This window comes from Cyprinodon tularosa, unplaced genomic scaffold (assembly GCF_016077235.1).
Source record: "Cyprinodon tularosa strain WSP-4 unplaced genomic scaffold, ASM1607723v1 ctg17, whole genome shotgun sequence".
Classification (NCBI taxonomy): Eukaryota; Metazoa; Chordata; class Actinopteri; order Cyprinodontiformes; family Cyprinodontidae; genus Cyprinodon; species Cyprinodon tularosa.
Window position 1 is genome coordinate 990943 of NW_024038531.1, and position 21414 is coordinate 1012356.

The 21414-nt window shown below is 37.7% G+C and overlaps 1 protein-coding gene across 2 annotated transcripts in view; it reads right to left on the reverse strand.

Annotated features, from left to right (window-relative positions):
- Positions 1-1160: 1160 nt before the first annotated feature.
- glra4a (glycine receptor, alpha 4a) overlaps positions 1161-21414 on the reverse strand; it is an 88252-nt gene continuing 67998 nt past the window's right edge. The window contains exons 7-11 of one of the 2 annotated variants that reach the window (XM_038281280.1): positions 14172-14309; positions 10975-11189; positions 9247-9396; positions 7415-7525; positions 1161-2110 (exon numbers count right to left, since the gene is read on the reverse strand). In XM_038281280.1, the coding sequence (XP_038137208.1) occupies positions 1820-2110; positions 7415-7525; positions 9247-9396; positions 10975-11189; positions 14172-14309 (905 nt within the window). In that variant the 3' untranslated portion in view covers positions 1161-1819. The remainder of the gene's footprint in view (positions 2111-7414; positions 7526-9246; positions 9397-10974; positions 11190-14171; positions 14310-21414) is intronic. The other variant, XM_038281281.1, reaches the window with a different exon arrangement.

A 21414-nucleotide genomic window follows, 5' to 3' on the forward strand; every position in this document is an offset into this window, starting at 1 on the left:
TCTTTGCATAAACAGCTTCCTGGCAAATGTTCATTTCCTGTATAAATTCATTCATGTCCTTGATGGTAGCATAATAATTGTGTAGTAGTGTAGGATAACATAAATACACACCATATGAATGAATAAATATATGAATGAATAAATATATGAATGAATAAATAAATATATATATATATATATATATATATATATGAATAAATATATATATGTAAATATATATATATGCCAACCAATCACGAGCGACTTTACTTGTTTAAAAAGAAGCGGTTCCGTCCAATACTCAGTAAGAAAATTAAAGCCTGGCGTGGCCACGTGTGGTTTTGCTGCCAATCACGAGCGATTTCATTTGTTTGAGAATAGTGGTTTCAGCCAATACTGAGTAGGTTATTCAAGCCAGACCTGGCCAGCCGCGCGGGTTTGCTGCATTCATATGCTAATTAGGGCCATTAGTACAGCTGATCGCTCTCCACATACGTCACGGTACGTTTCCGACAATTTGTGGCACGACAAACGCGGACAAGCACGGGTTGCAAATTGTCGGAAACTGACGAAAATCAGGCAGATCTGCGGGAGTTTACGGGGACGAAAATCTCACTTTTCATGCAGTGTTTGGAGTGACATTTAAACACACTCTCCACAAGAAGTTGATTAGGATGCTGAGAAAAGGACAGACGGCTCCAGCTGCCTCTCTCAATTCATGGTCATTAGCTGTGGAACACGAAGCGCCTTTCAAACTCATTAGTTGATAAAACAGCCTTCTGATTTCCCATTAAAAAACCCATTGGTCCTTCTTCCCTACTCCCCCCACCTCATCCCTGGATTTCCACACCTACAAAGTCCCCCACCGACACCAGGAAACAAACAGGCAGCTCCCATCAATCTCACACAAAGAGTGGTGAGTTACATGAAAGATTTTGAGCCACTGATTTGAACTAGTTGCTTACTTTAATCTGTAAGATTTCTATTTTACCATTTCATTTCCACTGTTTCTTTAAGCTACGTTCCCTCTTGGGATTGTCGAGCTGATGGGAGCTATTAGTGAGCTGAAATGGGAAAGTAATTGTGCGTCACACCGTCTGTATATGTGACTTGAGTTTCTAATGCACACTTTTTAAAGTATTCACCTTAATACTTTGATTAAAGAGAAGCAAACTCCTGTATTGTTTCCTGGCAGAATAACAATTTATTTAAAGTTGACAAAGTAAATACATATTTGTGCTCTGTGGAGTTGAACAGCTTGGCTTATATACATTTTAATACACTGCTAGACATACATACAGATATAATCTATTAATCACATAATTAAAATGATATCAATCATCACTTACTGAATATTCAGAAATATCAAAGTCCCCATCACCCATATACCAATGTATTAATCTAAAGTTATAAAAATGTTCCTTTAACTTTTTATTTGTCAAAAACATTCATTTAAAGCTGAGTGGTGTCAAAATTCAAGTCAGTATGTTTCATTCAGCCAGGATCAACTTTTCTAATTTCTTAATCCATCATCTGCAGCTGTTGGCACCATTTTGATTTGTCATTATCCAAGCAACTCTAATAAACAAACATACAAGGAGGTGGCCAGTGATACTAATGAGAAGTCACTGAGCTAAACATACTCTTCTTCTTCGCGTCAATGATCCTTAAGGCGCACCTGAGCACAACTTTGTTCTCATTTCTTATTCTGGCTTTGAGAAGCAGTATTCCTCCTTAAAATTCAGATTTTTTTGTGTGTGTATTTTTACTCACTGTAATGGGTCAAACAGGCAGTTTTGGTTCTGAGAAAAACATCAACATAATGCCAGCAGAAAGCGTTTTACAAGTTTGCATGGATGTCCTCATGTCGCAGCACTTTATAGGTAATCCAGTAGAAGATGTTAAATATGAGAAAGCTCAAGGGAAAGACAGCTCTAGATATTGTGTCGATCCGTTTAGCTCGGTCAACGAAACGCTTGTGAAGTACTTCACCGTCATATAAAGTGACTGGGCGAAGAGGGGAGAAAACCGTGGGCCCTTCCACACCAGTCCCGTCTTTGGCTTGTAGGCAGTGACCAAGTCCATAACCACGGAAGTAAAATCCTCGGCTCTCCCTCATTAGTTCCTCCTCCTGTGGGGGCAAACACAAGAAAAAAAGATTGCTTTTGTGTTTTGATTTCCATATTACTTAGAACTGATTACAAGGGGATTTTCCAGATGTATTTGAGGTCAAGTTGCTCAAAATAGCAGCAGTAAAAACACTGGGAATTTATTTTTAGAAAAAAAAAAAAAAAAAACTTGAAAGGTAGATTTTAAGAATAAAAAATGATGTCTCTTAAATGCTAAACAAACCGAAATGACAATTTCTACCACAATGACCATCTGACCATTTTGAGCTGAAAGTTGAATTCCCCCATTGTGTTCAAACAATTATTAATGAAATTTATTGAAAAACAGATCTAGTTCTCCTGTAATGCCAATCCTTCCAAGCTTTTGGTATGTTGAGTTGAAAAACTCATGTCTGGTATACAGGATGTCCCTTAACTAAAGGCCATCTTTAAGTCTCCTTAGAAAAGATGAAACGATAGACTGACTGGGATTTAAATGATTTGCAAATGTAGAATAAAAATTTGTTGAGCATTTTCTTATGTTCTGAACTTGAACAGTTGGCATGAATTACCGCTGCACCTCTGTTCAACTGAATCAAATTGAGATAGTATCAATTTGCAATCGATTTTATCTTATGCTATTCATTTGAGGTCATGATCTCAGTACTGATGCTGGTCTGGTCACCAGACACACCTGCTCAGCTCAGCCCCATTCTAATAACCACTCATCTGATCCACCTGTACCTATCAGTCTATAACCAGCCTTTACACCAAACATCAGAGCCAGATTATTTCAAGACATTGCTGAGATCTATTACTTCCTGCCAGATTGCCCGAACTGATCTGTCCCTGTTTCTGAGTCTGCCTCATCCATGTCTGACCTGACTGCCTGCCTGTTCTGCCCGACCCTGATCTGTTTGTCTGCCTGCCCGTTGCCTAACCTGGAACTGTTTCTTGACCTCGTCCTGGATTTCCCTCTGTTACTTCATTGGACTTCCAATCACCTGGCTCTGACCCTGGACTTTGCCTGGTTCTGGTTTGTCCTCCTGTTCCTCCTGCATACTATTGTCTTCATGGTTCTGATCCTCTGCCTGACCAAGGAACATTGTAACTCAGCTGGAGTTATTCTCTAAGACTTCCTGACCAGTGACCAGCAACCTCAGCCCCACTGTCGACCGGCACGAACCTAACCCATTGGTTCTTCCCAGACTGAGGGTTAAGAGAAGGTTAGTGACCCTTAGGTTTGTGATTGATGTACTTTGTAAGGCTAAGCTGGTCACTAATCTTCTGTCTCCATTTCCAGAGGTTCCTGCCCTAGTTGCTGAGACTACCTGCAGCAGTTTCATTTCAATAAACTGTGTGAAGTTTTCACACTAGTGGTCTAGTTTCAATTCTGGGTCCATCTGTTCTGATGATTACACTTGACCAACATGATCAATTCATAAACAAGACTAAGTATTACCTCAATTCAATGCAAAACTTTTAAAGAAATTTTTATTCAACTAAACACATTCTAATTAGATCATATTCAAATAAAATACACCATAACCCAATTTCCAGGCAAACTGGTGAAGCGTTATTCTTCTGAGGTTGAAATGATTGAACTCATGCTTCGCATCATTATCTACAATCCAGCAAGTACACTGTGTGCAGAATTATTAGGCAAGTTGTATTCTTGAGGATTCTTTTTATCATTGGGACACAATTGTGTTCTCAATCAACCCAAAAGACTCCTTAACATCAGAGTTTAATATTTTTTGGAAGTTGATTTGTTTTATGAGAATGTCTGTGAATGTCTGTGTGCGCAGGTAAATATTACTGTGCAGAATTATTACTGTAGGCAATAAAATCAGTGGAGAAATCAGTCTTCAGATATTTATTGAGCACCTTGTCCTTCTCGGCACTCTAGACATGTTGCAGCTCTGAAACATGGCACAACTGGTGGCTGATGGCTTCCTGACAGCATCACGCTTGATCCTTCTCAATTAATGGGGAGTTATTTTGCATCTTCTTTTTTCAACACGCTTCTTGCGCCCCTGTTGGCTATTTTCCATGAACCGCTCGATTGTGCGATGATCCCGCTTCAAAAGCTTGGCCATTTCTAAACTGCTGCACCCCTCTGAAAGACATCTGACAATTTTTGACTTTTCAGGATCTGTCAAATCTCTTTTCTGACCCATTTTGCAAAAGGAAAGGAAGTTGCCTAATAATTAAGCACACTGTGTGTAGGGTGTCGATGTCATTAGGCCACACCCCTTCTCATAACAGAGATGCACACCACCTGATTTACTTAACTGGTAGTTGGCTTTCAAGCCTATACAGCTTGGAGTATGAAAAGGATGATGTGGTTGAAATACTAATAATTCTGCCCTCAGTGTATTTGGTGACAGGGGATGGGAACAACTCCTGTTTTTTTTTTGCACATCAAATCTTACATTGCATTTAGTTAAAGGTCAAATCTTATACTCAGTGATGTTTTCTACTTTCAGCATGTTTATTATCTATTTTGTTATATTTGTTTATATTTGTCTATTATACAGACTGAATTGAAATTAAGTTATTTTGCCTTATTTCTGAACGTAATGGAGGAAACCTTAAAATCAACAAAAACAGAATTGGAGCAGAATTTGCTCTAAAATTCTAACTATAAATGCAATATTCAAAATTTCTCTCTACAAAAATACCCTGTGTAGATTTTAGATCTTCTTATGTCTGATCTCAACATTGGAAGAGCAAGATAGTAGTAGCAGTAATGGTAACTTTTTGCTCTATACTACTTTAAAAAAGGCACAGTTTATTTTTACATTGAATAAGAGATTGTCTCTGCCCTTTGAAGCTAATATTTATAGATACAGATTAATCATGAAAGCCTAGATGACACTTGACGAGATTCGCTTTAACAGGAGGAAGTGAAGATGTGTGATCTAAATTGGACGATTAGCACTCAGTGTGAAGGCCTTTGAAAGCTCTCATCCAATTTTTTTACCTCTTACTTTGTTTCACCCTCACCAACACTGACAGCTGCCAAATTCCAGACAATCTTGAAACATAGACCTTAAAAGCTCCCATCAAATGCTATTCTACTGATGTGCATGCAAACTGTGTGCTCTATATACACCATGTCTCTAAGACACATACCCTGTAATTGACCCCTGCTGTCTTTACATGGAGCTCCAAAGTTTAAGTCTGTTAATGTCATTTCCCTTTAACATTGCCTGTATCACAGCAGGCTGGTTTTGAAATACTTTATAGTTACTATATGCTGTCCAAATGACAAATTGCACCACACAGTAAAGGTATAGGGTATAGTTCCTCCCCTAGCACTACTTAATTATTTCTCCTACTCTTGTTTTAATAAGACAGTATGTCATGCGCTAGGGTCTATGGTTCTTCAAGGGTAATAACTGTTATTAATCTCTGCTCTGTTTCCTAAGCGCTTGTTAAAAAAAAACAGCAATGTTTCAGTCTACCAGACAACTAAAATACAACTATGTTTATGTTATAATTTAAGGAGTATAACTTAATTTTGAATTAAAACTAGAGATGTCTCGATCTAAAATTACAACAAAAGAGAATAGAAAATTCCTTTATTTTCCCACAATGGGGAAATTCTGGTGTTTACAGCAGCAAAAAGATTATAGATCAGATATTGATGCAATGTTAGGCAAAAAAAAAAAAAGATCGGATTACATCGGCCTTCACTAAAATCACTGCCAGGATCCACAGAAAACAGTTTTATCGAATATGGACCTAAAAGCCACAGCTGCACAAAAGCAATTAACCAAAGACATCTTCAGGACTGGCCAGTCTGCATCTGGACAGAAAAACTTCAGAAAAAGCACGCCAGTGGAGGACTTTATACAAGCCCCCAGTGAAAAAAAGACATGGTAATCTACAATGGAGAATGGTACACGGTGCCATCGCCACAAACTCCTTTTTAGCATCCTTTCTGCGGTCTGTCTGAAATTGTGTTCCATGTTTTTATGGAATGCACAACACTGAAAACAACTTTTAGCCTTTTAATTAGTGTTTTTACTTTTTTTGGGATGGTATTTACAAACACTCTTTTTATAGGAGGAGTTTGCCAGAATAGGAAAAATAAGCCAAAGGCCTCCTGCAGGAGGGACCTTATCATGATGCCATGGCTCTGTGGAGGTGCAACATTAAAGCCAGAATAAGGGTGGAGCCACACAGAACATAGTGGATTTTATTTAGCTGTGGGGTTTTAACAAAATGTTATGTACTGTGTTAGATTAAGGAAAACTACAATTTAAAGCTCCTCATTTAATGATTTTTGGCTGACACTTGTTTTTACCGTCGTAGTGATTTTTGACAGACCCCATGTTTTTTACCCCATTTATTTTATTACCCCATTTACACTACCCTTGAAAAACCGCGCCGAGACCGGTCCGAGCTCAGTAACTGAGATAACTTATCGTGTGTAAATGGAAAGCAAACTGAACTGAACCGAGCTAGACACAACCGGACCGCGCTAACTGCAGAGCAGTTCCAGAGGTGGGCTCGGCTCGGTTTTCCCTGGCTCAGTTCTCTGATAACAAGAGCGCATGAGCAGAACGCGTCATCTCCGTCTGGCTGCACATCCCGATTCACACTCCATTCCAGCAGTTGGCGGTAATGCCCCTCCGGAAGTTGCTTGCCAACCAACACAAAACAGAAGAAGAACAACAACTATAAACAACAATCGAAATGTTCTCCACGCAACATTTTGATTTGCTTGATTCTCTCCTTCTTCGTCTTCTTCTTCTTGTGTTTTATGGCGGTTGACAAACAACTTTTGGTGCATTACCACCACCAACTGCTTGAATTCCTCCTTCAATACTGGCAGTAATACCACAAATCGTCACTAGGAGGTGAGGAGTCGAGGAACCGAGATAGTGTGATGTGTAAATGGTCGTCAGAACCAAGCTCGGCTTTTACGTACATAATAACTTCTAACGTATCTTTATTAATAAAAATAAAATTGAATAAGACTAACTTAGTTAACGTCACAACAGCTTTAAAGGAAGAAGAAGAAAGAAAACAAGAACAACTTTGAAACATTTTAAGAGAAGACATGTTTAAGAGGATTAAAGGAAGGAGGTTTGTAGTTGGGATAGTACTGGCATACAGGAGCAGAAGGTGAGAAACAGAAGGTTTATAAAAAAAAGGATGTGGGTTTGGCTCTGAGAAAGATGACAGTATAAATTCACGTTTGAGGTGAACTTTCCCAACACAATCAATTTGGGTGGCTGCAGGCACAGACAGAAATTGGGTTGGAAGGTCAGGGTTGACATAGGCTTCATTCCTTTTTTTTGTTTTGTTTTTACCCTTGCACAGGCGCTGCAATGCTGACTCAGATTCCTGCAGGCTGAGTTGTTACCAGGAGTGTCATTGGCTTTCCGCAAAGACTCAACGCTTGCAGCCAGACTGCCAATCGCCTCCATCCAAAAGGAAAATATAAAAATAACAAGGGAAAAAGTTACTGCTTTGATTTAACCTTTGATTTTATTACTCACTTCAGGCTTCTGGTTTGGGGAATAAATTTTTTTTTCTTTTCTATCTAAAGAATAAAGGCCAATGCATTAATTAACCCTGCGTTTGATTTGGACTTTACTCTCTACTTAATTCACAACTTTTCTCCAGTGTAACTAGTCGGGTCATGTGTCGATACATCTCAGATATAGTTTGACCCCAAACATCTCTGAGGGAGTAATTGTGCTACAGAAGTGGACATGCACCATCCTTTTCCCTAAAAGGCTATTGTACTCTCCCCCATGTATCGATGGAGGAGGGCATTCTGCCCAGTGACCCCTCTACATTTATACAGTGCAGGTCTGTAACTGTCCACTCTAAGCCATTAGTCTGTCAAGATGGCTTGTCTATAAAAAGACTTTCTTTAACCTTTATTGAAAAAAAAATTAATCTAGTTTAACAGGGGTATCATGTACAAAATGATTTTATAATCAAAGCAAACGTACCTTAAATAGAAACATTACAAACAACATCTACAACTGCAAACTTCTGTTTCATCAACATTTAAAGCATGAATTAATTCTACAAGAGTTCTTTTTGGTTATGTGTAAGGTCACATGTATTATTAATAGGATTATACAGTAAGTCATATTTTGTTATATTTCCAGAAGCTAATATAATAAAAAATAAAAAAGACCAAAAATAACATAGTTGCTGCAGAAAAAGTAGAGAAGATGAGGGAAACAATACAAGCAATTGCTGAGTGCACACCATAAATGTAAAGTAAGGATGCACTGATTGGATATTTGAGGGTATTTTCTGTTTTCTGTAAAATGCTGACCTGCTGTTAGCAAATTCAGCCAAATTTGATAACAGCCATAATCATCTAATCAAAAACATTTTTGTTTTTACTATGGGAGTAGAGAGAATACCACATAATATGGCTAAGGGAGAAGTCTCCTTTAAAACAAGCTTGTTCTAATTTGGCAGATAAAAACAAACCAGTTATGGTTAACATCCTAACTAAAATTTAGAGCAAGGTGGCCTAAGATTTCCAAATCTTAATAGAGAATGAAAGTCAAAAGGAATAAAGCAGAACAAATTGTCTCAAATGTATTAACTTCATATTTCTGGTTGTTCACTAAGTACAGCTTCTTGGAACAAACATCTCAAAGTATTACAAAAAAAAGGGTGGTTGTCTTCTTTCGACTCTAGCTGATCAGTGTATTTGTAAAATTTTATTGAGGTTTAAGAAGGTGTTATCGTAATCAATTTAAGAATATATTTTCAGTGCATGAAGTTGGTCATCAGGGCTACTGGCTCTCATATACCTAAGAATCATGGAAACTTGTTTCTCTGTATCAAATGGTGTGACATAAATAAAGCTCCTCACAGGTCAGTGCCCACCATGGAAATGAGCTGCACTGGGATGAACAGATTTTCCTCATGTAATATGACAGATAACTGTAGCGTGTTGATGTTGTCAGGTCGAAAATATACAGCATGCCACAATAACAAGACACATAAGTCAACATTATAGGATCCTGCAAGGAGATGTACATGTGCATGTGTGTGATTTACTGTGTGCCTACATTTTAGGAATCAGCTGTAGCATGTGGTAGTTTGAATGTCTCACTTCCTGGAGACAGCCTTTAGCTGTCTGTATTTCTGCTCAATTTACACTTACTATTCTCTGCTGCCGCTGCTTTTTCCTCAGCCTGATGAATTCCTTGTGTTGCCTCGAGACAAAGTTGACTGCTGCATACTCTAGCAAGGCAGCAAACACAAACAGTAGACACACTGCCATCCATATGTCAATAGCCTTCACATATGATACCTGAGAACAGAAAACACCACAGTGATCAAAAGACAATTAGTATGGCTTAGGGAAAACTGTGGGTCGGTCACCATACACCCATTTTTTTTTTTCAGCTCTGGGTTGGAACAACTTTCATGTCTTGCATGACCTAGAATTTAAATGAGTAAGTGGGTTGTGGGCAGCTGACACATAGCGACCAGACAGGTCACGGCCAAGACTTGGGGATTGCCCCAGCTGTGTCATTCATGAAAGAAGACATGCCACAGCACATCAGTGATACTCAAGCATTGCACTGAGACTTAACTTAATTAGGCACCAATTTCCGGTTGTTAAAAAGGTACGGACTAGAACAGAGATAAAGGAAATTATACATCTATTATGATCCACCACAGTCATGCCTAATAGATCCTAAATCATGCAAAATTATGACTAAATCATTTTAACTAAGCATGCCCGTTGTTTTTCTCTGAATGATGCCCACAAATACACTTTTGTAACTTGTATGTAGATACAATTAAACATCTGTCCCCATCCCATTGAACTGTTTCAGGTCTCATCAAAAAAATATCAGGACAAAAAGATAAAGCATGTATCTGTTTTAAAGGTGCAGTAAGAAAAAGTATGTTTTACATGTTAGCTAAACTTGTCCTGACATTAACATGAGGCAGATAATCTGTGGGGGAAAAAAATCTAGCTCCTCCAAGACTGTCTGGTTGCACACCTTCACTGTGAGATGCTTCTGCATTTCTTCTCTGCTGTCATGGAAACACATGCATTTAGGTATTTTAGAAAATTGAACTCTAAAAAATGGAAAACAGGTAACTGTCTAAGTTTCGTATCAACTACTGCATCATAAGGAATTACTACTGGTCTGTAACCCCGCAGACTGAAGTTTCTTGAAGAACAAACTTAAAAGGCTTAGTCAATGAGAAAATTGTAGATTTTCTGCATAAAAAAAATGCATAAAATATAGAATGGATCTATGGTGACCAGACCTCAAAAAACAAATGTGGGACAACTTGGATGCTTATAAAGAACAATGTTGGACATGTGCAGCTATGCCTGTCTTCTGTGAAGTACAGTGTTTTACATCGCTATAGCCTCCATATGAAATTGAAAAATAACTTCAACAAACTTCTTAAAAGCTCTTGGAGTAGGAGAAAAAAAAAAGCTCTTGGAGAATCACATTTCACACTGGCCCAACCCAGTTTTAAACTCACCTTTTGCAATGGCAACTCTCTTTCATTTTTTTTTACTTTCCATAATTTGAACCAAACAGTGGGAATCAGTCCACTGACGTAAATAATGTGGGTGAAAAAACAAGTTTCAACCAACAACTGCTTCATAGTTAGTTGTCCAATTTGTGGAACATTGAATACTAGGCAGATGTAGGGTGTTAAAATATTAACTTTTTTTTTATTGTCAATCATGTGTCACCATTTCCCCTTGCTCATGCTTTGCTCAAATCTCAAACTACTGCAGCGGAAGCATGCTGCTTTTTAAAAGATTACTATGATTACAATTTAGTTTGTCTTGCTACTTTGTAAGCATTCCAACTATAAACCAACATAAAATATAGCCAATTAGCAGATTTACCTTTGGCAGTGAAGCTCTAGACCCGGAGCTTTGTGTGGTCATTGTCAACACAGTGGTGATACCCAGACCAACTCTGGCCGGTGCAGCATCCATGTTTATCCAAAAGGACACCCAGGACAAGATAACGATGAGGAGTGAAGGGATGTACATCTGGATCAAGTAGTAACCCATCTGCCTTTCTAGATGAAACTTCACCTCGATGCAGGTGAATTTACCTGCAGGAACAGTGCATGTGATAATTAACTCAAAACCTGCAAGGATGTTCATTAATCCCTGAATTCTTTCAGATTCTTGATGTCACAACCAGATATTCAAACCATTTTAAAGGGATTTTCTGACTGACGAGTGAATTGTGGGAAAAATGATTCATGGTTTTCAAGTACAAACTGCTTCTCTACCCTGATTAAGAGAAGCATCCCCACAGAATACTATTGCTGCTATTGTCTTTTTAATGGTGAATGTGGAGTATTAACTATATGCCAAACATCCCACATGAAGACTCCACTTTTCTACATGTTCGATTTGTGGCTAATTTTAATCATGACCTCTTTGGCTTACCTTTAACAGGCAATTTATGTTGTAATTAAGTGCTATTTTATAAAACAATAAAACTATAATTGAAACTAATAAAAACTAAACTTAAACTAAGCATTTTCAAAAAATAAAAACTAAACTAGCTAACAACTACTGAAACCGAAGAAAGGGAGAATGTGAAAAATCCTAGATTTATTTTTAATACAGTTGCCAAACTCACCCAAAGCCATAGCTCTGTTGAACCGCCCATCCCCCCTGCTCTTAGCAGTAATGATTTTATGGGATTCTTTATAAATAAGATTGATTTTATTTAAAAATTTAAAAAATTTTTGGCACCCTTTTAAATATGATTGGTTTATCCTTCGGAAGTGAAGTATTATCTGAGGTAACCATAGAATCTAAGCCGGGTTTAGACTGCCTCGATCCAGCTGACTTTTCAAAGTTAGCAAAACTATTATCTTAATCTAAGCCCTTAATTTGTATGTTAGATCCAGTTCCAACTATGTTATTTAAGCATGTATTACCTCTAATTTCCTCCTCCATTTTAGACATGATTAATCTATCTGTGTTACAGTATGTACCTCAGACTTTTAAGGGAACTATAATTAAACCTTTACTTAAGAAACCATCTCTTGACCCAGTGGATTGAGTCAAATATAGAATTAAATCTAATGTTCCTTTTAAATCAAATGTGGATTTTGTTATTGTCCCAGAAAACCATTGAACCTCAATTCCTCTCCGATCTTCTTGGAAAAGGTCTCACCTGTGTGCAGCAGTTCTGAGTCTTCATCACGTGCCTGCCTGCTCTCCAGCACGACATTTCTATACAATATAGCTATGCTCTCACTCACGTTTTCCTAAACCAGGGGTCGGCAACCCTTTAGAGCTTTCTCAAAAATTGATGAAAATTTAATTTTTTCCCCCGTTTGATTTAATGCGGTGTGCAGGAGGTCAAACAAAAATAAATTATGTTGTCCAACTCTGTAAACATTTGTATAATAAATACATTTAAACAATAATTTGCATTATAGCCTTAGAGATCAGTGGTTACAACTTTCAACCAGTGTGGTGCGGTGCCTGGCAAACTAAGGGGTGGGTGTGTCTCGGACCATGGATCCCAAAGGGAAAAAAGGAAAATAGCTTCAAATAATGGAGCGACTCATTTGCTTTCATTATCAATGCGGAAGGATTGCCTGCATTTTTGCTTTGGAATGAAAGGTTGTCAATTTGGAAAGGCATTTCCAAGGAAGGCAAGCTAAATCTGCAGCCGACCAGTGAGATTGCAGAACTTCTGGATAAATTAAAGGAGGGCAAAGATAGATTTAAGAAGTGGATTGCCACTCCACTACTGCTGCTAGTTTGGTTGCAAGGATGGAAAACCGTCCACAGATCCATGCACAGGTCAAACAGGTAGAGCTATACATACAGGAATGTAAACTCTCTTCCTTTTTTCCCCCCAAATCCTAAAAATATAAATCACACCAAGGAACGATGGTGACGGAGGATATGGGATTTCAGGGTTAGATAGCTCTGCTCTGATGGATGTCAGTTTCTGCTTGGTTCTTCATGACTCAATCAACTCCTCCTAACAGAAACACGTTCACCATAGAAAGATTCCTTTATCGTGCTTCTATAATTACATCAATGCAACAAAAACTTAAACCGCGGGATGAAGGGTGGTGGGCGGTGAGAACGTTCACTGCTCCTCCCTCACCTCATGCAGCTATGTGATATTTGCTCAAGGATAAACATGTAATCATGACTGCTTATTATATATTTAAGCCCACATAGTCCTTTACTATAGTGGGATAATACACTTAGAGCCCATGTTGCCATACGAGGCATATATAAGACTTTTATATTTTTGTGGCTCCAGAAAGATTTATTTTTTGTTTTTTGGGTCCAATATGGCTCTTTGAGCAGATTGGGCTGCCAGTGTCCTAAACCTTTGCAGGTTTTCAGTCTGCAAAGTCAGCTAAATTAAACCCCTACAAAACCATCCAACCACTCCATCTCCTAATTAACCAAATCAATCAGTCATCAGCTGTCATCAATCAAACCCTTCCTAATCAGCATGCTGTCTCCCCTCAGACCAACCAGGAAGTTCAATTGACTTCTTGCAGTCCTCGCTGCTTCCAGATTCTTTTTGCTTAATGTAAATAAAACATGAAAATTTACTGGTTCACCATGTACATCTGCATGTGGGTCAAAAAACTAAAAACCAGTATATCTGCTTCTGTTTCGGTGAACCCCAGTCAGGCCTTCACATATGGCCGCTCACTCTGAGACTGGTTCTGCTGGAGGTTTTTTCCCATTAAAAAGGAGTTTTCTTCTCCACTGTCGCTCAAGCATGCGCACAGTGATGGACTACTGAAGAGACAATAAAACTATGCCATCAGCTGGTTTTCCTTAGATGGAAAGCTTTGGTCAAACTGACTGTGTGACCTTGTTTAACTGAATCTTTGTTTTTGTTATCCATATAGTGAAAATGTTTAAGGAGTGTGAATTGATTGCAAAATAACCACAAAGTTTCCCTGAATAATCTTCTAAGATCAATGTAACTATATGACTGTGGAAGGTATTAGATTAAGTGCACAATATATGCTGGCTTCTGTAGGGTCATTGCTTTCTTTTAGGTAATCCAACTGGAGTTTATGATGCACCTGTGTTGTAGTGCTTAGTGCAGTAACCCAAGTCCTTTTCTTCTTTCAGCACAAACTGTGGGAGTGTGAGATCATCAGCCACTTGAACGGGGTTGTCAGACAGCCACTCAAAGATCAGGTCATTCATTGTGTAACCAACTGTGAAAGGGGAACAAAGAACAGAGGAATGTGTTAAGGAAAGGTGTCGGACTGACTTAAACCTTTCAGTCTTTATATGGAACGAAATAAATCAGTTTTTTAACCATCTAAAATAACATAGCTGACCTTTATTCAGTAGTTGTACTTTTATTTTCATTAATGTCCTAAATTCATACATTCTTGTATCTTTTTGTTTGAACCAGACACAACTCGGCAGATAATGAAGGAAAACAAAAGCAGGCAAGGAGTTTTACTGCAATGCATTATATTTTTGAGAATCATTGGATTTTCAAAGACATAAAAATTCAGCTGAAAATCCCCTAAAATTGTAGGTCTAACATTTCAAATCAAACATTTCTCAACGATTTTGACCTTTGAGTCAGATACAGCTCATGGCTGTATTAAACGTAGATATTGCCAGCTGTGATAAACACCTCTTTATCTCTACTTCAAAGAGTTTGAATTTTGTTTTAATCAGCTGCTGAATGTTTTCCCCGATCTCTATTAACAGCTTTGCTGATACTTGATTAAATATGTATAAAATAGAGCAGATGTTGTTCTTTTTATTTATTGGAAAAATGCTACTAAGTGAAATGCTGGGATAAACGAGTTATAAATGGCACAATAATAAATATTGTGTGATATAATTATCCAAATCTAGCTTCTGGATTCAAGTTCATTGTCGTCATGAATGCTACTCCTTGGGTTAAATCCCGTGGTTCTCAGCCACTGTCCTGCATGTTCTAGGTTTCTCTTGCTGCCACACACCTGATTTATATGAATGGATGTTTGGAAAGCATCTGCAGCAATTTATTGCTGCTGAAGAGGTAATGCAATTATTTGAATCAGGTGTGCGGCAACATAGAGATATCTAACACATGCAAGGCAGTGATCAAAATCAAGAAACACTGGTTTAAAGTAATATCAGGGAACAACTGCATTTATTTATAGAAAAAAAACATCCAGAAAAATATTGAATCTTTGTGTTTTAAGAGAAATATAGACCTAAAACATTAGGTAGCAGTACCTTGAAAGTGGCTGGCTGGCATTCTTTCAATGTTTCTGCTGTTTGAAACTTTGATTGTAGCCTCCAAGGCTATTGCTTTTTCTGTTAATTTTAACCATAAAACTGTCAATTTGAAATGGTTCATGTTCTCTCCATAAAATTCCATTCAAACATCAAATGAGAAAGCTCCACCTCCCTTTCAGTGCTTCTTTTTTCTGGGGTAATTTTCTACCTTTTTAATTTTTTTTTTACCCGGGTAAATGATCTGTAAACACAGAAAGGTAATGATGGCCCCAAAACAACAAACCTTGGTACCTGGAAATGGTCCCTGGAGTGAAAAATAGACTAAATGGGAAAGAAAATCAAAATGAGCTCTACTGATGCAACACCATCCAGCTATCCCTACAATGCTGTTTTTTCCCTAGTAGATGTCTTTCAGAGAGGAAAATTTTTTTTTAGGGCTTAATCCAGCTCCTGATGGATAGAAGACGAGGTTATACACCCAAAAAGACAAATAACACAATGCTTTATCAGCCGTTATTTCATTAAGTTTGTGTAAGATGTTTTTACCAGTGCAAATGTATTTAATGTAAATTTTAAATTATGTATACCATTTAAAAAAATCTGCAAAAAAAAAAGATGAAATTGGTATTTGTTGTCTGAAAATGTTTATTTCTCTTCTATTACATATTAATTTATCTCATTTACTCACTATAAAAGTTTTCACTAAGTCTGTTACACCTTGAAGGCCACACCATTCTCTGCAGGATGGTGTTTGTAGACCAGACATAGCTTATTCCCATAACAAACCAGATTCTTTCTCAGGTTTATTCATAACATGTTACTGTTTAACCAAGTGTCTATAATTTTTTTGACTACTTTTCCATTGTTGTAAGTAAGGGGGGGCTAACGCTGCTCATGCAGAACAGGGCAGAATGCTGTGCCATAAGGGCTGTATGATGACCATTCTCTCTTTGCAAAGATATGAATAAATGTGCCGACTGAGTAAAATCCATCGATCTCTGTGTATTTAACTAGGGTGAATAGTTGAATACTTCTTTCCCACGACAGTATTCAGGTAGACGGGTAGTAGTAAAACCTTTTTTGTGTTTGCTCACCAGCTTTTTCTGTTGTTCCTTTGGTGTTTAGACAATTCATCTCTGCAGATGAGCTCCAAATCTGTGATGTTTGGTGATGATGAAGCATGTTTACAGGTTTATGTCTTGCTTTTGGTTCAGCCATCCCAAAACTCTATTATTCTAATTAAACTGTAAACATATGTCTTGTTAGGTATTTGCAAAGAGCACTTGCTAAAGAACAAAAAAAAAAAATCAACTACAGTTTGCTTAATTGAAAAAAGGCACAGTAAATCTTGATAGGCCTCTTTTAAGGTTGTACACTTTTTTATAACTAATTTCAGCTACAGCTAACATATATGCAGCATAAACAACACAGGCTGCCTTAAGCATCTGAAGAATACTAATATCTAGTGGGTACCTTTAGGTCCTAAGATGCAAAAGCATCAATTATTCAAGATACTACACGCAATGCTGTGAAAGACTTCCACAAAAACACACTTATTTTGTTCTTGAGAGGAACTGTCATTCATACATCCTCCCACAACAACCAAGAATACAAGTGCCTTCTGAAAACAATGAAATGGTTTGCTTTTGCTACTGCCAATTAAAACTGTGAGGTTTACTAACCTCTAATGACCCACACAGAGGACGACAATAAATTCATGAGCCAGAATGTATGGAATAGGGAAAACTTATTGGGTAATGACCATTAGTCCGAGTCATCTACTTTCTAATGTTCAAAAGCCATCGATCAAGTGAAACACTTCGCAGTCACCGTCTCTATCTTCCTCTCTTCCATTCTTTTCATCAGCCATTGAAGTTGCAAAGTAGATTTGCGGTTATTGCACACTAACGATTCAAGGCAGGAGAACATCTTATACGCTGCAATATGGAGCTTTGATGTTTCAAAATAAGGAAAAATCCCATGCTTGGAGCCTTTTATATATCTTTTTAAAGCCAGTGGATGAAAGGCCAGACTGAACACTGGCCTTGACTCATTTAAACCTTGATAATAACTCCTAGTTTTTCCCTCCATCCTTACTTATTTTTCTGAACAGATGGTGTAGGCACATTTTCAGTAGTGACAGTAAAACCTATAATGTCCTCTCGATATTAGGCCCCAGCCAAGGTTATTGCACCCTTGGGTGGTATATTAGCACTTGTCAACACAAGGCCAAGTATCCTCACTGGGCCTTTAATCAGAAATGATTACCTCTCTTCTAATGGCAGAGGAAAGTGATACTGTAACTCAAACCAAACACACAAACACACACAAATATATACATAAATAACTGTTGGAGGAAAAATATCTTATATTTTGCTTTAATTGTATTAGATTAGCTGCATAAAATACTTTTAAAGTTCATAAATCTATTCAAATAGATTTAAAGGGTAAACATTTCCTCGTCAGGTAGCTACTGTTCTCCTTAAAAAAAGAACAAGCAGATCTCAGTGTACTCAGCAGATTTGTTGTGTTACTAAAAATTTGCCTAGGTTAAAAACTTAAAATTTGATGAGAGCTTTGAATCAATACTAATAAAATTCAAATATAGAATAATAATTACTTTTTTCTCTGAATTAACCAAAAAACTAAAGGAACAACACATATAGGCAACAAAACATTTCAAATCTACATAGTATCTATTGAAGATATATAACTCATGAAAAAAACTTAAATGCTAATGTATAAAACTATAATTAAGTCCAGGAAAAACTAGAAACCTATTTGTGTTTTAGAGGGAAAAAGGAAATTGATTTTATTATCAAATGTCAAAGATTAATTTAAACTGAAGAAGGTTTAGAAATAGGATGCTCCTTTGGGGAAGCTGACTGATTCATATTCTTTCCTCATTATAAAGTATAAACATATAATTATGTGACTTGTACCCAAATTTAAATCTGGATATTTGAGTCATATGTATCGTTTAGGCAAACAACATTCCTATCCTAATAATTTCCCAGTAGAAAATCAAAGTACAACATAAGTTATAACTTTAACTTTAAACAGACCAGTCTACTTTAATCATTTAAATATTTGATCCAGCATTCAAGCCAAATATATTTTGTTCCAAAATAGCAGAACTTAAGCGTGTCATGGTTTTGGTTCTTTTATTTACTTCGCTCCATGTTTCCTAGCTTTATTAGTTCAATTCCTATTTTGTTATAGTTTCTAGATTTATGTTAGTTCCCAGGTTTTTCTGTTGTTTTCCTCTGTTGCCCTCTTGTGTGTGTTCCTTTCTCCTTGGCTCCCTCATTGTCTCCTCTTACACCTGCTCCTTGTCAGCTCGTTGGCCCTGCCATTGTCTCAGTCAGCAATTTATTCTCTCCCTCTGCTGTCACTCCTTGTTGGTTCCTTGTTGTTGCTGGTCCTGTCGTTGCTTCTCACCTCGTCTCTCCCTGGCTCCTTGTGCCTGTTTTCCCTTGATGTCTCCATGGTTCTGGTTGTGTTACATTTTTAGTTGGATTTTTGGATTCCTGCCTTTGTGAACTGCTTTCATCATTAAAACTACAAGAAACCACCCCAGTCTCTCTGCCTTTGCATTTGGGTCCTCTAAACCAGTGTTTTTCAATCCTGGTCCTCAAGGCACCCTTGCCTGTATGTTTTAGATGTTTCCCAGCTTTCACACACCTGTTATCAATTGATAGCAGATTATCAGGCTTTGCTGAACTGCAATCATCTGAATCAGGTTTGCTGAACCTCAGAAACATCCCAAACATGCATAGCAGGGTGCCTTGAGGACCAGGATTGAAAAACACTGCTCTAAACCACAACCAAAACGTGAAAAAAGCAATTTTTTTTAAAGGATAGTATAGTAAAGTGGTTTCTATTTGTACATTTATTTCTATTCTTCTACATAGCTTTTCTATTTCTGAACCACTCATTAAGATGTTTAAATTGAGATATTTGACCTTTGCTGCTTTTTATATTGTTTAAGATTGAAAAAAAGCAATAAATAATACATCATTGCACTTTAGACATAGCAATGGTTATTTTACCCTCAAATAAGTAATCATAGTATTTACATGCCAGTGTGTTTGAATGAGAAGCTCCTACCTCTTGAATTTTATAAAGATAGTACAGGTGCTGGTCATAAAATTAGAATATCATGAAAAAGTAGATTGATTTCAGTAATTCCATTTAAAAAGTGAAACTTGTATATTATATTCATACATTACATACAAACTCATATATTTCAGATGTTTATTTTGTTTAATTTTGATGATTACAAATGACAACAAATGAAAATCTCAAATTCATCATATCAGAAAATTAGAATATTACTGAAGACCAATAAAAACAAAGGATTTATAGAAATGTTGGCCAACTGAAAAGTATGAACATGAAAAGTATGAGCATGTACAGCACTCAGTATTTAGTTGGGCCTCCTTTGGCCTGTATTACTGCAGCAATGCGGCGTGGCATGGAGTCGATCAGTCTGTGGCACTGCTCAGGTGTTATGATAGCCCAGGTTGCTCTAATAGTGGCTTTTAGCTCTTCTGAATTGTTGGGTCTGGTGTATTGCATCTTCTTCTTCACAATACCCCATAGATTTTCTATGGGGTTAAGGTCAGGAGAGTTTGCTGGCCAATTAAGAACAGGGATACCATGGTCCTTCAACCAGGTACTGGTAGCTTTGGCACTGTGTGCAGGTGCCAAGTCCTGTTGGAAAATGAAATCTGCATCTCCAAAAAGTTGGTCAGCTGCAGGAAGCATGAAGTGCTCTAAAACTTCCTGGTATGTGGCTGCGTTGACCCTGGACCTCAGAAAACACAATGGACCAACACCAACAGATGACATGGCACCCCAAACCATCACTGACTGTGGAAACTTTACACTGGACTTCAAGCAACGTGGATGAAGTGCCTCTCTTCTTTTCCTCCAGACTCTGGGACCTTGATTTCCAAAGGAAATGCAAAATTTACTTTCATCAGAGAACATGACTTTGGACCACTCACCAGCAGTCCAGTCCTGTTTCTCTTTAGCCCAGGCAAGACGCTTCTGACGCTGTCTGTGGTTCAAGAGTGGCTTGACACAAGGAATGCGACAGCAGAAACCCATGTCTTTCATACGTCTGTGTGTGGTGGTTCTTGAAGCACTCACTGCAGCTGCAGTCCACTCTTTGTGAATCTCCCCCACATTTTTGAATGGGTTTTGTTTCACAATCCTCTCCAGGGTGCGGTTATCTCTCTTGCTTGTACACTTTTTTCGACCACATCTTTTCCTTCCCTTCGCCTCTCTATTAATGTGCTTGGACACTGAGCTCTGTGAACAGCCAGCCTCTTTAGCGATGACCTTTTGTGTCTTGCCCTCCTTGTGCAAGGTGTCGATGGTCGTCTTTTGGACAACTGTCAAGTCAGCAGTCTTCCCCATGATTGTGTAGCCTATAGAACTAGACTGAAAGACCATTTAAAGGCTTTTGCAGGTGGTTTGAGTTAATTAGCTGATTAGAGTGTGGCACCAGGGGCCATCAATTTTGAACCTTTTCACAATATTCTAATTTTCTGATATGATGAATTTGAGATTTTCATTTGTTGTCATTTGTAATCATCAAAATTAAACAAAATAAACATCTGAAATATATGAGTTTGTATGTAATGTATGAATATAATATACAAGTTTCACTTTTTAAATGGAATTACTGAAATCAATCTACTTTTTCATGATATTCTAATTTTATGACCAGCACCTGTAAACTACTCAGTTTTCCAGTGCTCTAAAATATTCAGCTCTCAAAATCTCTTTAAAAAGCAAATGCACTGTTACAAACAACTACAAAGAAGAAATGAAAAAGGAATGAAATGGGGTACAGACCCAAAGAAAAGTTTATATTACCAGCTAACTAAGCTGGAACCAGGAAGCTGCTCATATGGAGGTCCAGTTCCTTGCCAATTATATCTTTCAGAACTGACATAAGTCTCTGTTGACCGATAAATGAAGAGGAATCTTTGCTGTCAGAGTGGCCTCAGGTCAGAATGGCATTTGGTGATTTTTCACAGGTTGATGGACAGAAGGATATTC